The sequence below is a fragment of the Grampus griseus genome (genome assembly GCF_964374135.1).
Source record: "Grampus griseus genome assembly, chromosome: 14".
Lineage (NCBI taxonomy): Eukaryota > Metazoa > Chordata > Mammalia > Artiodactyla > Delphinidae > Grampus > Grampus griseus.
Genome location: NC_139008.1, coordinates 75,534,958 through 75,552,084, shown reverse-complemented (window position 1 = coordinate 75,552,084; position 17,127 = coordinate 75,534,958). Strand labels below are relative to the sequence as shown.

The 17,127-nt window shown below is 54.1% G+C and overlaps 1 protein-coding gene across 3 annotated transcripts in view; it reads left to right on the top strand.

Annotated features, from left to right (window-relative positions):
- The window catches only part of SULF2 (sulfatase 2), a 148,594-nt gene that overhangs the window by 111,929 nt on the left and 19,538 nt on the right, over positions 1 to 17,127 (top strand). For all 3 annotated transcript variants that reach the window (XM_082670578.1, XM_082670576.1, XM_082670577.1), the window contains exons 6-11: positions 4,342 to 4,492; positions 5,692 to 5,867; positions 10,110 to 10,238; positions 11,663 to 11,719; positions 12,916 to 13,045; positions 14,945 to 15,137. In XM_082670578.1, coding sequence (XP_082526704.1) covers positions 4,342 to 4,492; positions 5,692 to 5,867; positions 10,110 to 10,238; positions 11,663 to 11,719; positions 12,916 to 13,045; positions 14,945 to 15,137 — 836 coding nt within the window. The remainder of the gene's footprint in view (positions 1 to 4,341; positions 4,493 to 5,691; positions 5,868 to 10,109; positions 10,239 to 11,662; positions 11,720 to 12,915; positions 13,046 to 14,944; positions 15,138 to 17,127) is intronic.

Here is a 17,127-nt window from a genome sequence, read left to right as displayed (position 1 = left end):
TCAGGTGTATACCCGTATAATAGTTTTCCTTTGCAATCTGTGTATTTTATTTTGCACATTTTAAAACACTTTTGAGAAAGGGTCCATGGCTTCATCAGACTACTAATATATTCACAGCCTTTATAAGCTGTTGACTCCATGGCAGGCTCTGTGCTAAGCCCTGTACGTTGCAGGGAATCCCTGAATATTCCCAGTGACCCTTGGTGTATCAGTTATCTATTGCTGCATAACAAGTTACCCCGAAACTGAGCAACTTAAAACACCAACGCATATCACCGCGCAGTGTCTGTGAGTCAGGAATCTGGGAGTGGCCTATCTGGAAGGTTCTAGCTCAGGGTCTCCCGAGGTTGCGAAAAAGGTGTCAGCTGGGGCTGCCGCCATCTGAGGCTTGCCTGGGGCTCACTCACACGGCTGCCCCTCAACCAGCAGATCTCACCATCGGGCTGATGCTGTCTTTTATAACCTAATCTCAAAGTGACACACCATCTCTCCCACAGTCTGTTGGTTGCCCAGACCAGTGCTCCTGCAGTATGGGAGGGGGTACAAGTGTGTGATTACCAGGAAGTGGGGGCTATTGAGGGCTCTCTTGGAGGCTGCTTGTCACACTTGGTATTTCCATTTTACCAACGGGAAAACCGAGGCACAGAGAGGTGAGGTAACTCCCCTAAGGTCACCCAGCTGGTAAATGGCAGAGCTCGAATTCAAATCCGGCGCCCATTCCTGCCTCCCATCTCTCTGCCCACCCCTCCAGTCCTCCTCCCTCCAGCTGGCTAGTAAATCCTTCTGGAAAGTTCTTCTGCTTTTCTCTGCCTCAGACCACCTCCTGCTTAGCAGCAATACTCAGCAGCCCTTGCTGTGACATTGGGGCGACAAGGACTGGGTGATTTGGAGTCCGCCTGAATATTCCGGGTGTTTAATTTTCATTGCAATCAGAATGCACTGCCCTCCTCAACCCCCTCGCCGTGATTACTTTCTGACAGAGCCCAGAGTGGCTCCGAGAGGATGAGGCAGTGTGTTAACCTGCTGATCCCCTGGTCTTTGGGGAGCAGGATTTGACAGATGGTGGAGAACTGCATTCCAGGGACTGCAGCACCCCTCTCACTCCGCAGACGGCAGCACTGCCTCTCTGCACATCTGCCGTGGCTGCCCCCACCCCAGCCCTCTCCTCCTGCCTGAGATGCCAGCCTCCCACCCTCACCCACAGCCCACCTTTGAGGGAGGGGGCGTGTGGCCAACTCAGTCCCCCTAAGGGAGGAGCCGCGGAGTGGGGGAAGGTACACTTTGCTTCTTCAGTGTCTCCTCTAAAAGGGGTGCTGGCACCCTGCCCCCCAGCAGCCCTGGAGTTTCATGATGAGATGGTTTGACATTGCCTGCTCATTTATTTTCCCTTTGAAATGAAAATTATAGAAATTGAACATGAGCAACGCCTGCTGCCATTACTTACCCAGAGCACCCCCTGTGCCTTATTAGGGCTATGTGTGAAAGGCTCTCTTATCTCTGGGGTATAATCATTTTCAAAACAAAACCCAAAACCAGAAAGTTCTGCAGCTGGGATGTTTAATTATGACAGTCAGGAGAGCTGAGGAGGGGACAGAGTTCCAGATCTTTCTATCACGAGACTCCTGTCAGAGACTCACCCCATCAAGCCTTGTGCCATGTTCTCGGGCTGGGCTTGTGGGTTCTGAAAAATGCTGCTCGTTGCAATGTGGTCCCACTGCACCAGCCCGGGGCCCCATCCAGCTCCGTACACGCATAGAGATGCAAACAGATGCACGCAGACACACACAAACACATACACACACAGATACAGACACAAATACGCAAAGATACAAATAGATACATACAGATAGATACACAAATGCACACAGACACACAGAACTCAGACACAAACACACACAAAGATACAAATAAATACATAGACATATATAGACACAAATGCACATACAAACACAGGCATATACATACAAGCTCATATACGGACACACAGATACACATACACACAGATATGCAGACATACACAGAAACACACGCAGATACAAAGATACAAGCACATATACACACAAACGCACATAAAGATAAACACAGATGCAAACACAGATACACACAAACATGAAGATACACAAGCATACAGACACGCACACACAGAAACAGACACAGACACACAAACATACACAGAGACACACACAGACAAAAGACACATAGGCACACGCACCCACAGCCCCCAGAGCTTCCTCTGACGCGTGGCATCTGAACGGGTTCACGGACGCTCCGTTTATCACGCCTGGGAGCCAGGCCCGAGCTCACATCCTCGGGGTGGGGCTGGGAGCCAGGGCTCCGGCCCCTCGGCCTCCAGACACACGGTGGGAGGGGCCGGAAGGGCCCCCAGCCCAAGAGGGGATGTTATGCTTCAGGCCGGTTGTGAACGAGCAGACATTCCTCGGATTCTTGTGGAGGTGAGGGTTTCCACTTTGTTCTGCAGGCATCTGGGTTCATGTGAAAATGTGACACCATCCCGGGGTAGCAGGGGGAGCCTGGCCTCAAGCAGGGGACCAGAAAGCCGGCCTCGGCCCCAAGCGGGACCCCAGGCTCCGCAGCCTGCTGGCCTCCAGATCCTGCTCGAAAGACGTCTCCAGAGAAACGGCCTCTGAAATCAGACTCTTGACAGACTCACCCCTCACTGTTCTCAAGGGCAGACACCAGCCCGAGAGAATCTAAGAGATTCAGGGATGATTGCTCCAAATTACATCCTGAATTGGGCCCCTGGGGCCACGGGAACAATTTTCCCAAAACCCCCAACAGCCCCGAGGGCATCTCTTTGTGCAGCCCCCGGCCCAGCAGCACCCCTCCAGCTCCTCGGTGGGGGAGGGCGGCGAGGGGGGGTGGCCCTGCTCCTGGGATGTTCTACACGAGGGTCAGGCCCTAAGCCGGCCCACAGGAGAGAGCGGCGTTTCTCATAATCAAAGGGCAGCAGGAGACCAGCCAGAAACTCAAGCGAAGTCCAGGAGGAATCTTATGACTCACCCCCGCTCTACATAGCAACAGTCTCCACAACTGTCAGGCTGCACCACAAGCCGCAGCGTCCTTCCTGCTACCCCGGGGAGGGAGGGGCTGAGGTCCTGACGAAGGAAGGGAGTCTGGGGCCCTCCTACCCTCCCCCACGCCCCGCAGCCCTTGCCCGCTGAAGCGCAGTCTCGAAAAGCTTTTTGTCTTCAAGCAGTGGAAACTTCCTCTCTTTGCAGCTTTGCCTGGGGAGGGCGTGGGTAAGACCTGAGGGGAGCCTGACCCTCAAGGATCACCAGACCCAGTGCGAGGGACACCCAGCCTTGTGGGGTTTCCCATTCCGGGAGCTCAAACCCCAGCTCTGCCTTTGGCAAGTCTGTCCCCTCACTGAGCCTCCGTGTCCGCATGTCTCACACAAGGAGAAGGAAAGCACCAGCTCCTAGGACTGTTCTGAGTATTAAATGAGATGATGTAGGTAAACCCTTCTGGGTGTGGCCAGCGCGTGGTCAGTGCCCATTCGGGGCTGGTCAAAGATTACCATGTACTTGTTCGTTTATCATTAGGCATCACAGCTGACCCCACAGCACAAGTCACAGAGGCCAGTGGCTCCACCGTCCACTCAGTGAGACCATGGGCAGGTCTCGGAACTCCTCTGACCCCGTTTCCTCTTTTGTAAATGGGAAATTAAACCACGCGGGAAGAATAGCTGTGACAGCTAAGTCAGAGAACGTGGCGTGTCCCAAATGGACACATTCAGGCACCATCCTTACAGTTTTGCCTATTATGAACCTAATTTTTAACCAGTTTCCTCTTTTTTAACCAAAATCTATTGCAAAAGGAAATTCGGTAGTCACGCCTTAATTAACCACGATAACTGTCATTTGCCATCTACCCAAGGTAACTGAAGAGTAAATGCAGTGCTAGTAAATTAGAGTTGGGTGCTGTGCCCACAGGAGGCCCTCTCCTTCTTTCAAAAGGGAGGCGAGCAGATTCTAGAGAGATGCTGAGGAGAGCCCGGCACAGACTGAGTCTTTAGCCTTCACGTGACGGGCGTGCTGACCGGGCTTAAATGGGAGGGACGTTCTCCCTTTGGGGCTCCAGGTTACCTACGGCTGTGCCCCCCAGTCTTCCCACGTGCACACCCCGCATGTGGAGAGATGCTGACCTGACGTGGGGCAGAGCCCCCGACGCTCTGGCGTCCAGGTGGGGGCGGCTTCACCCTGAGCTGCAGCCCCAGCGCGGGGAAGGCTGCTCCCCTGAGGCGTGGGGGGACCTGGGGGCGGGGCCCAGGCACCCCCCACCCCTGGCCTGACCTGACCTCTGTGCCTGTCTGCCCGCCAGCACACCGAGCTACAACTATGCACCCAACCCCGACAAGCACTGGATCATGCGCTACACGGGGCCCATGAAGCCCATCCACATGCAGTTCACCAACATGCTGCAGCGGAAGCGCCTGCAGACCCTCCTGTCCGTGGATGACTCCATGGAGACGGTAGGCCACCCTCCTACCCCCAAGCATCCCAGCCACGCCAGGCCGGCAGCCTCCCTGCCCCTCCCCCCACACCCCTCCGAGCATCATCATCTGGAGAGGAATGGAAACAGAGGCAGAAGGAAGAGGCGCCCTTCCGGGCCAGGGAAACAGCTCTGAGCAATCCAGACGAAACCCCTGCCCTCGGGGAGCTTGTATTCCAGCTCTGCTCTGTTCACTGTAGGAGCCGCCCGCAGCTGCGGACGTTTTTTTTAGCAGCTTTATGGGGCTATGATCCACATACCCCCTAGCTCACCCAATTCAAGTGTATGTTTCAGTGGTTTTCATATGTCTGCAGGGTTGTACGATCACGGTCGATTTTAGAAGTTCCATCACCCCAGAGAGAAACCCCGCAGCCCTTAGCCATTACCCCAACCTCCCCCCACCTCACCCCTTCGCCTTAGCCACCTGCTCATCTACTCTGTGTCTCTGTGGATCCTGGACATTTCATGTAAGACGAGTCCTACAATATGTGGTCACTCAGTGTGATGATTTCAAGGTTCATCCGGGTGGGGGCATGTTCAGCGCTTCATTTTTTATTACTATTATTGCTAAATAATACTCCATTGCATGGATATATTTCTTAAATTTTATCCATGACTATTTAAATTCAGTAAAATACAATGACATTTCAAATTTAGTTTCTCAGGTGCACTGGCCGCGTTTGAAGTGCTGAGTAACCAAGTGTGGCTGGTGCTGTAGGTGTCAACACTGCCAGCGTTGCAGAAAGTTCTGTCGCGCAGCGCTGTTGTAGATCACAGACTCCTGCCCCAGGCCATTCACTCATTCACTCATTCACTCATTCACCCAACAGCATTTGTCGAGTGCCAGCACACATGGGACACAGCAGGGAATAAAATGACAGCAGTCCCTGCCCTGATGGGGCGTACATTCTGATGCAGGGACACAGTCTACGAATAAGTAGAAGAGAGGGAGGTGAGAAGTGCTGGGAAGACAAGTAAAGGGGGACAGGAGGTGGGGAGGCTACAGTGATGCATGGGTCAGCCCCAGGGGCCCCGCCGAGAGGTGACAGTTGAGCGAAGACCCGAAGCCGGAGGGACAGGGGCCTGAGCCCCCAGCACAGCATCGTGTTTTGGGACAGTGGGCCGGGCGCACTGCCCGCCTTCCCTCCGCGTGTCCTCACCACCCCGCCTGCGTTTCAGATTTACAACATGCTGGTTGAGACAGGTGAGCTGGACAACACGTATGTCGTGTACACCGCCGACCACGGCTACCACATCGGCCAGTTCGGCCTGGTGAAAGGGAAGTCCATGCCCTACGAGTTCGACATCAGGGTCCCGTTCTATGTTAGGGGCCCCAACGTGGAGGCCGGCTCGCTGTAAGTGCATCACCCACCCCTCCCCAGCACCCCAAAGTCCCAGGGAGGCCTCCAGGCTCCACTGGCACCCGGATGGGCAGGCAGCTCAGCGGGCAGCCCCGTGCCACTCCCCGGGGCGGCACACGATTCAGGCAGGCGGACCTCGGTGCCGAGCGAAACGGTGGTGATGCCACCCAGGGAGGATTGCACACCCCTCTACTGGGGAAGGAGAGGCCGGGAGCTGTTAGCACCTGTGAAAACAGACCATCCATGGTGGGCACTGTGCCGGGGAATCGGGGAGCTGTTATCACCTGTGAAAACAGACCATCCATGGTGGGCACTGTGCCGGGGAATCGGGGACCTGGACTGTGTATGTGTCACCACCAATGCATGGGCTTGCCACCTCGACTTCTGTCTGGCCTGAGCGGTCTTTGGGTCTGGAGGTTGTCAGGGAGGAGCCCAGCCATCTCGGCCCGGGCGGCGTCATCCACTGAGATCAGCTGGGCCAGCTTGGCCACAGCGCTAAGGGAAGCAGCCTCCCCCATCCTTCCTCGAGGGCCACGTGGGCCCTTGGCCAGCATTGCCCTTGGGTTAACCTTTGAAATGATATGTTCTGGCAGCAAAAATGCCGTGTCTGGGGCAGGGAGAGGTAGAGAGGCCAGGAATCACAGCAGGAGCGTCCTCGGATGAGCCCAGACATCATGGAGACCAACTCGGACGTGTTTTGAAATGCAGATAAGTCACCGCTCAGGTGCGCATCAGGTCTGACTTCCCTCTGAGCCGAGACCACACACGGGCACGGACTCGGCTTTGTTCAGAATTCCTCCCGAAAGGGCGTTGGCAGCGCCGTCTTAGGACCAAGATGTTCCCACCGCCTGGGATGTTTGGTGGAAATTCCAGAAAGCAGACGGTGTGAGCTCTAGCCCAGCCTCATCACTGTTCCTCTGCCAACCTCATCAAATCCCTGCCTGTCTGGATTTCAGGGCCCCGCCTATAATAATAGCTATTACAGCGATAGCTGTGCTGATCCAGTGCTGATTCTTCAGGCTTTGGTCTAAGCCCTTATATCCAGGTAATCCACTTACGCGTGACAGCAACCCTGTAAGGTGGATGCTAGGATTGTCCCTGTTTTAAACGCAAGGAAACAGAGGCACAGGTTAAGTTGCCTGAGGTTACATGGCACAGGGGGGAAGGAGCTGGAATTCGTCTCAAAACTGGGACTTTGATATTTGTAAATGTTTTTCCTTTTTAGGTAAGAATATATAGGACCATTAAAGTCACTGGGATTATTTGCTTTCGAAAAACGAAGGTGGACAGAACTATAATCCAGCATCTCTTATTGTATTGGTCAGCCTCAGAGTCTGTGATCTGGTTCTTAGGACCCAAAACCACAGAGAAAGAGAGTGCTAATGTCAGACTTGGGGCTGACAGCCAGGACTCCTTGAGTTGTGAACGGAAATGACTCTCAAACTGAACAAGGCAAATAAAATAGGATATGAGGAATGCAGTCACTAAAGTAACTGGAAAGTCCAAGGTTAGTGCTGGCTTCAGGTATGGTGGGATCCAGCAGTCACACAATGACAACAGGAAGCTCTCATTTTCCATCTCTCAGTCCTGCATCCTCTGAATTGGCTTCATTCTCAGGCCAGCTTTTTTCTCATGGTGGCAGGGTCACCACAGCCCCAGACTTTTAGGCCATTCCGCTTGGGAAATGGCCTAAAAGTGGTTTGAACGGAAGCCCTGAGGCTGACTCTCACTGCCCTGACTGGTCACGTGTCCATCCCTGAGCCACTCACTGTAGCCAGGGTGATAGAAAACCTTGTGTGACCAGGCTGAGTACATCAGGCGGTGGAATCTGAATGGGGCCAGGTAGTGCCTCCAGAAGTGGTAACTATTCCCACCAAGCAAGGTGTGGGTGCTGGGTGGGAAAAGCAGTCCTGTCCGTCCCACCCAGCCTGGGGGCAGCAGGACCCGCGGACAACCTCAGGTCAATCCAGCTGCTAGTTGCCAACATTCACCCTGGCGCCCCCTCACCCAACGAACTTTTCCAGCTCCCTCCTCCTGCCTGATTAAGTGGTCTGGTCACGCCTCTTGCCAGCTTCAAGCCCCTCCACCAGGCAGCCTCACCCACCTTCCCCAGCCTCACCCCCATGACCACCCCAGTGTCGCAGGAATGGGGACCCCTTCCAGAACCCAAGAGTGGGCTCTTGTCTAACACTCAGAAAGGAATTGTCTGAGGAGACACAGGTACTGACAAAGCAAGAGAGAGAGCAGCCTCCCTCTCTCTCTGAGACAGGGGAGAGCAGGAGGGCTGGGGACCCCAGGAGAACTGCTCTGCCACGTGGCTCACAGTCTGGGGTTTTACGGTAATGGGGTTAGTTTCCGGGTTGTCTCTGGCCAATCATTCTGACTCAGGGTCCTTCCTGGTAGCCCGCACATCGCTCAACCAAGATAGATTCTAGCAAGAAGGATTCTGGGAGGTTGGTAGGACATATGGACTGGCGTCTCCTCTCTCCTTTTGACCTTTCCCGAATTCTTCTGATTGGTGGTAGCGTGTCAGTTCCGCGTTCCTTACCAGGACCTCCTGCTGTAAGATAACTCATGCAAATGATTACTACCTGCCTGGTCAGGACGGGCGGTTTCAGTCAGTGGTTCCCCTGAAACCAGCACACCTGACTACCTGTCCAGTGTTCACAAGGTGCTGGGCTAGAGAGAGAGAGGAAGTGAAAGACATCCGAGACCCTCGGACCCAGGCCCTGCCCCCCAACCCCAGGGAACCAGACAGGGGCCGGGAGGGCACTGTGCCACCTTGATGGAGAATGTGTCCATGCGGCCATGATCCATCCAACCGGTGCAGGCCCTGTGCCGGGCACAGCCTGAAAGTCACTTAACCACCATGTCGGGAACACCCCATGTAGAAGCAGGACACGGAAGAAGTGACAGACACATGGCAGCGGTAAATAACAAAACTCACTTAACTAACACTTACTGAGCACCTACTGTGTTCTCTAAGTGTAAAAGTACTACAGATAGAGAAGTGAACAAGACAGACAAAAACGACTGCCTTCCCATTAGATTCTAATTGGGCAATAGACAACCAACCAGTTAAATGAGTAAAATACATAGTAAAACGCGAGCGTGACAAGGCTTCAGGAGCAAGACAGAGCAAAGAAGGGGCTGAGCACGGGGAGGGGTGCAGTTCTAAATGGGGTCCTCAGGAAGGGCCTTGTGTCCGTAATCTGTGCTGTGTAACAAATCACTAGAAACTTAGCAACTGAAAGCAACACACGTGCTTTATCTCAGAGTTTCTGTGGGTCAGAAGTCTAGGCGTAGCTTAGGTCTGTCCTCTGCTTAGGCTGAAATCAAGGCATCAGCCAGGGCTGCTGTCTCATCTGGAGGCTCAACTGGGGAAGGACCTGTTTCCCCACTCCGGGGGCTGTTCAAGTGCAAACAGAGGACTTGAACTCACACAGCCTGCCTCTCAGAGTACTCAGCAGGCGTCCTTGCTAGGGGTGATCTTATGGCAGCTTTGTTCTTCAAAGCCAGCCAGGGGATACTAAGAAATGAGGGAGGATCAGCTAACAAGACAGAGTCGTATGTCTCGTGACATCACCTTGGTCTGACATCCCCATCACCTTTGCCATGTTCCAGCTGTTTGGCCCACCTTCAAGGGGAGGGGATCACAGTGGGGTGTGAGCCCCAGAGCATGGGGATCTTGGGGCCACTTGGTAATCGTTGAGGGAAGAACTAAAGGTGGTGAGTGAGAGTGCTCACTGGAGTCTGGAAGAAGAACATTCCGGGCAGAGGGGACACAAGGACAAAGGCCCTGAGGCCAGACTGTTCTTGGCCTTCTAGGAAAAGCAAGGGGGCCAGTGTTTGCCTCAGAGGTTCAGAGAAGGGTCCGGGGGAAGATCCAGGATTTGGGGTGTGTCTTAAAGGAAGGTGTCCTTTGCTCAGAGAGTGGGGGCAGGGAGGGCATTCCTGGCAGAAGAAACAGACAAGCAGAAGCCAGCTGGGGCCTGTGAAGTGCAGCCCCTGTGGTGGTGTGGCGGGTACAGGTTAGGGGTGGGGTTTAGCTGAATTGGGGCACAGAGGGGAGCTTTGACGGCTGAGGTGCAGGAGAGTGACACGATCAGTGGCAGCTTTCCCACCTTCAGGGCGTCAGCCCCTGGCGGTCTCCATCCCTCCGGCGGCCCCTCTCCCGAGGGAGGCTGGGTCATCACTGCCCAGGTGACTGAGTCCTGTTCTCCATGCCTCCCTCAGGAATCCCCACATTGTCCTCAACATTGACCTGGCCCCCACCATCCTGGACATCGCAGGACTGGACATCCCCTCGGATATGGACGGGAAATCCATCCTCAAGCTGCTGGACACAGAGCGGCCAGCAAATCGGTGAGGGGCCGGGGTGGGTGCTGGGGTACCGGGCATCCCGAACTGTACAAACTCGTGGCCGAGCCGTGTGGATCTGAGAGGGGGTATTTCCAAGGTCAGGAGCTGGGGCTCTAGGGCCCCCCATCCTGACCACTTAACCTGCCGTGGGAGAGAAAGAAGCCCCCTCTCTAAGAGTCCACCTTCCCAGCTGGAATATGGCCACGGTGACCAGTCGAGGACCCTCCAGCACTAAAATTGTATAAAACTTGAAAAAATATCCACACTAATTAAGCACGTACTATATGCCAGGCCTTTGCTATGCTTTGTAGGGGATTTTATCATTTTGATCCTCACGGTAACGCAGTGAGGTAGGCATTATTATGATCCCATCTTAGCAATTTGGAAATTGAATCCAGAGAAGTCAAGTGACTTGTCAGAGGTCTCTTAGCAGGTCTGGACCCAACTCCGGGCATTCAGCCTCTAGGCTACAGCTAGAGTCTCTTAATCGTCATGCTCTAAGGCCGGATGGTATGATGGGAACATATTCCTAGGTGTGCTGGAGGCAGAAAAAAGAACAGTGATGGTGAGCAAAAACTAGGTGGGAAGGTGAGTTGAGTCTGGCGGGGACAGGAAAGGAGGAGGACACTTTCACTGCTGCGGCAGCAGCGACATCTAGTGGCCACCAGTGCTACTGCCCACTGAGTTAGCCTCACAGCACTGATGCAGCCTCCAGCTTGTATCTCCTGCAGCTCAGCGGGTCCAGCCCTGATGGGCACTGTCTGTCCACATCCGATTGTCCTGTAGGAGGAACCACCTCTGTTGAGCCTCCTCCCTCTGACTAGAAGGTGTTATGAGCTTTAAGAGTACAAAATGGGCATGTTTTGGGGGGCGGGGGCACTGGGTTGGGAGCCAGGACACCCCGGAGTCAGGTGCAGGATGGAAGCTTCCTCTCTCAGCCTGAGGCCCCATCTGGGAGATGGAAATGATAGAGTGAAACGACATGAAATGCACACTTAAATTACACAAATCCAACTGCAGAGGATCAAAGAGAAAAAAATCCTGCCAAAACACAATGTAATTAACCTGAAGTCAGGACAAGTTGCATCTGGTGCTGAACTAAAGAGGAAGCGATCTCTTCTGACACTGGGGAACTGTTGGACTTCCTGGGAGGCACGGAGACACACACACACACGACTATGTGTGACTTAGAGCAACTTTGACCTGGGTCATTTCTGCCCCATGTACCTTCAGACCCAAGTCTCTGGGGAAATACAGCTCTGCCCTGGGGGGTGTGAGCATCCTCCGCTCGCCCCAACTGGCCCCCGGGTCTGTGCTGATTGTGAACCAAGGCTGGCTCTGAGCACCATCCCTGCCTCTGGGAGGACAGAGGGACACATGAGCCCCACACATTGATGAGAAGATGGAAGTGTGCTTTTTTCCCCCAGGTTTCACTTGAAAAAGAAGATGAGGGTCTGGCGGGACTCCTTCCTGGTGGAGAGAGGGTGAGTGCCAGGGCCTGGAGGAGCTGCCCCAGGACATTTGAGCTGAGCAGCACCTGGGTAACCCCCTTCTGCCCTGTCCCAGGAAGCACCTGGCAGCCCCACCTGCACCCATGATATTAAAGATCTCACTGTCGAGGGCAGGAGGGATCCCATTGCTATTATGACACCTTCCACCAGGGGCTGGGAATTTGTGTCCACAGCCTCCTGTATACAAGGAAGCCCGTTCGCTTTTCCTATGGTTGACATAGAATTTGCATCTGGAGGCCACCTGTATCCTTCAGACACGTTTTGTCCTGTCTGTATAATGTCTCACATGCTTTTTAACTTATTGCCAACTCATGTAATTTGGGAGAATTTTTATTAAATCCCCATTTCCTTTTATTTCTTTTTTGAATTTTTGAATTTTATTTTATTTATTTTTTTATACAGCAGGTTCTTATTAGTCATCCATTTTATACACATCAGTGTATACATGTCAATCCCAATCTCCCAATTCATCACACACACACCCCTGCCGCTTTCCCCCCTTGGTGTCCATACGTTTGTTCTCTGCATCTGTGTCTCAATTTCTGCCCTGCAAACCGGTTCATCTGTACCATTTTTCTAGGTTCCACATATATGTGTTAATATACGGCATCTGTTTTTCTCTTTCTGACTTACTTCGCTCTGTATGACAGTCTCTAGATCCATCCACGTCTCTACAAATGACCCAATTTCGTTCCTTTTTATGGCTAATATTCCATTTATATATGTACCACATCTTCTTTATCCATTCGTCTGTCGATGGGCATTTAGGTTGCTTCCATGACCTGGCTATTGTAAATAGTGCTGCAATGAACGTTGGGGTGCACGTGTCTTTTTGAATTATGGTTTTCTCTGGGTATATGCCCAGTAGTGGGATTGCTGGGTCGTATGGTAATTGTTTTTAGTTTTTTAAGGAACCTCCATACTGTTCTCCATAGTGGCTGTATCAATTTACATTCCCACCAACAGTGCAAGAGGGTTCCCTTTTCTCCACACGCTCTCCAGCATTTGTTGTTTGTAGAAAATCCCCATTTCTTAAGTCTGTTGACAATCAGAAGATGTGGCCTGGCTGGACCTGCATCCTCCGTGGTGACCCTATACCAGGGCTGAGCGGGGCCGTGCACTCCTCCAGGGCTGGGCGGCCAGCCCCACTTCCGCTCTCTGCCCCACAGCAAACTGCTCCACAAGAGGGACAGTGACAAGGTGGATGCCCCGGAGGAGAACTTCCTGCCCAAGTACCAGCGTGTGAAAGACCTGTGTCAGCGGGCCGAGTACCAGACCGCGTGCGAGCAGCTGGGGCAGGTGAGGATGCTCGGCTGGTGCCCTGGGGCTGGGGATGGTACCCCTGCCCTCCCTTCTTCCCTCCCAGTGGCCACCCCAGCTAACCACGACTCAGGCCTGCTCCTCGGCCTTCAGACCAGCGGAGCCAGTGGGGCCAGCGCCCCTGCTGATGTGTGAGACGCAGGGTGATGCCAGGTGGTACAGGCGACACTCAGAAAGTTCTTCCAATCCTGCTCACATTAGAGGCAAAGTCTCCTGGGGGTGCACGTGTGTCTTTAGCTGCTGTGACTCATGCCCAATCCCTCTTTAACAAAGACATAGCCAACCTCTGCACAGTATTTACAAAGTTAAATAACCATTTACATTGTATTCACTCTCCCAGAGCATCATTGTGGCTGGTTTTCCACTTATATAGGAATAATAGGAAATTACCTTTTTAAGTAAATAAGTTTTAAAAATGTGAATTGATTTCAAGAGAAATATTAAGGAAATTATAATCCAAGTAGTATTTAGAGGTAGCAGAAACTGTGACTGATGTTTCGGAGAGTCTGAACTTTCTGAGGAGGCCGAGGTGGGCGCTGGGGAGGAGAGGGGAGGGGTGGGGGCAGAAGCTTGTAAAGAGGGACCCAAGCAGGAGGCGCGGTTCGGAGGTTGCGGGGAGGGGAGGGCTGACGAGCAAGCAGGGCAGACAGGAGGTGCTTCCCTGCCTCGGTCTGTGAGCTGGGACTTTGAGCTCGTCCACAGCGGCTCAGGCCTGAAGATGCATGCCTGTTTCACCAGTAAGAATAAGTAAAGCCAGGGCCTCCCCATTCCATTTCTCATTAATAGACCAAGGCTGCCAAGGCCAGGGCATGAGCTGGGTGGGTCTCACAGGCTGCATCCAGGCAGCTCTGTCTTATCACTAGACTCAGAATTAGCAGCCACCTGTCCTCGTGGCTGTGCCCCTGGCCGCCCAGCGTTTGTTCACAACCCCCGACCCCTCCCCATGCTCTGGAGGGCATCTTGTCTGGGAAGTACCTGTCTGTGCCGCTGAGCGAGAGCTTTGGTTTACACTGGAGCGGCATTCAGTGCTGCCTCTGTAGCCGGGCACGGTTCCAGGCACTGGGGCAGCAACAGCCTCAGACGCCCTGGACAGAAAGCCCTGCCCTCCTGGAGCTGATGATCTGGGCAGATCCCAGAAGCGGTTCCGATTTCAGTTCTGAGCTACAAGAAATGAGCCGATGAGACCAAGGGGCCCTTTGTCCCCCTGGGATTGTTGTCGAATCCCCCTGCTGGTCCCTCCCCCCTCTCTCCCTGCAGATTGAGGGTCTGGTAGTCCCAGGAAGGGGAGAGGGCAAGTATCGGCATCTTCAGAACAGATTATCTGAGCGCACTGCTTAACCCAAAGGAAAGGAGCGCCGGGGGTGGGTTGGGGGCCTAGACTGGCAGCAGAGGCATCGAGCCATGGCCCCCAGACTTACAGCTCTAGGTCCTCCAGGACCCCAGCCCAGCCCAGACATTCCCCTGCCGGCAGATGCAGTCACAGCCCTGCTCAACTGCCCTCCCTCCCCCATCCCCCCAGCCCCAGTGCCACTGCCCGTCTCATGCTGCACCTTCCAGGAAGGCCCTTCCCTGCACACGAGCCATGCCCTGCGGCCCCGGAGCTTCGCTTAGAGGGGCCTCCCTGTGACAGGGCTCACCCTCGGCCACAGCGCATCACCCTGGGTACCATTTCTGTGCTCCTCCCACGGTGGACAGGTGTCCATCCATGATGGAGCAGCTCGTTCCAATCACAGAGCCCGTCTGAGCCCGTGTCCAGCTAAGGCCGCTAGAGGGAAGTCTCCGGGGTGGACGGGAACGGTGGGGCAGCCGCCAGTCAGGAGAAGCGGCCGAGCAGGTTGGCCCAGGCCCGGAGGGCTGAGGACGCGGTGTGTCTTGCAGAAGTGGCAGTGCGTGGAGGACGCCGCGGGGAAGCTGAAGCTGCACAAGTGCAAGGGCCCCGCACGGCCCGGGGGCAGGGCCGTCTCCAACCTGGTGCCCAAGTACTACGCACAGGGCGGCGAGGCCTGCGTCTGCGACAGCGGGGATGAGCAGCTCAGCCTGTCCGGACGCCGGAAGAAGCTCTTCAAGAAGAGTACGCAGGACGGGAGGGGAGGGGATCGGAGGGGAGGGACCGCACCTGGGCAGCCCTAGTAGTTCCTTCAAACGGATCCACATCCCACCTCTCTCGATCCACCCGTCCCAGGGGGCAGAGAGTAATAAAGAAGGAAGATAAGCTGACCGTGTCCAGGGCCAAGAAGAGCAGGACCAGAAAGAGAAAGTGAGGAGAGAGGGATACGGCCCCGCACCGCGTGGTGGGGCCCCTCTGAGACCAGAAAGAAGCCCCCGGAGGGTTTTGAGCAGAGGAGCCGGGATCAGATTTGTGTTTTCAAAGGATCCCTCCAGCTGCACTCCGGGCACTGGACGGGTTCACTTGCCAAGTGGCACAACATTTCGAGTCACCCAACGTGCAGGCTCCCAGCTGAGGTTGGGCCAAGGTGGCGCTCTGCCTTCTCCCTTCAGCCCTCATGTCTGTTTAGTGTCATGTTTGCGGTATTTCATACCTTTTTTTGGTGACTTCCCTATCTAAAGTGGCCCCAAGGTGGCGCTGACATCCTGTGTCGGGTCCCCAAGCCCAGGGCGGCTGTGATGTGCTTTATGGAGGGGAACACGTTAAGTGAGAAAGCTTCGTTCAGGCATGAGTCTTGGTGCCGCTGCCGTGAGTTCAATGTCGGTGAATCAACACGTGCGTTAAATCGGGTGTCTTTATTTTTTTTAATTTATTTACTTATTTATATATTTATTTTTGGCTGCATTGGGTCTTCGTTGCTGTGCGCGGGCTTTCTCTAGTTGCGGCGAGCGGAGGCTACTCTTCGTTGCGGTGCACGGGCCCATCACTGGCCGTGTGATGGCTTCTCTTGTTGTGGAGCACGGGCTCAGTAGTTGTGGCGCATGGGCTTAGTTGCTCCACGGCGTGTGGGATCTTCCCGGACCAGGGCTCAAACCCATGTCCCTTACCGGCAGATTCTTAACCGCTGCGCCACCAGGGAAGCCCAAATCGGGTGTCTTTAAACAGACATGACAGAGACACACATGCAGTAAGGCCCAGTACTGATGGTGGACAAGCGTGTTGTGACCCGAAGCTCGCAGGAATCTTACCCCGTATTTCCCCCAGGAACACTGGTTCCACACTCGCTAGTTCAGCATCAAGGTGACGCTATAGAACAGGACCACCGCGAATGACGGGAATCGACTATACAGTTGACCCCGAACAATGCGGGTTTGAACTCCACAGGTCCGCTTGCACATGGATATTCTTTGATAGTAAATACTACAGTTCTCCACTGTCTGTGGTTGGTTGAATCCACAGATGCAGAGAAACCACGGATACGGGGCTCTGACTATAAGTTAGACACAGATGAACCCCACGTTGTTCGAGGGTCAACTGTACTTTGCAAGGAGGAAGAGCCCCCCATCCCAACTGGAGAAGCTGCCTTAACCTTCACCCCTCCCCCCAGCAGGGACTGAAGAAGGACAGAAAGTTAGAAAACCAGCAAGCAGAGGAGGGGAAGGGGGGACCTGGCTGCAAGACTCAGCTGTCACACTGGGTAGTCATGACCCCGTTCTGAGGGTCAGCTCCCCTGGGAAGCACGCTCCCTGCCGAACGTTCAGATAAGGATGCGCCCGGACTTTGAGGATGCTTGGCAGGTTGCTGGGTGCCAAGGACTCGGCGTCAGTGAGATCCAGTCCCCTGGCTAGCATGTCTTGCTCCCTGACCTAATGGGAGCCAAAGCCTCATTGGAGATTTTAGTTCTGTTTTCTTTCATTGTGGTACAATACGCATTATCTAACACTTACCGTCTTAACCGTTTTTTAAGTACATTGACATCGTTGTGCAACCATCATCACCGTCCATCTCCAGAGCTCTCTTTTTCTGGCAAAACTGAAACTCAGTACCCATTAAACAACAACTCTCCATCATCCCTCCCCTGGCCACCACCCGTCTGCTTTCTCTGAATTCGACTCTTCTAGGTACTTCCTATGAGCAGAATCACGCAGCATTTGTCCTTTTGTGACTGCCTTAC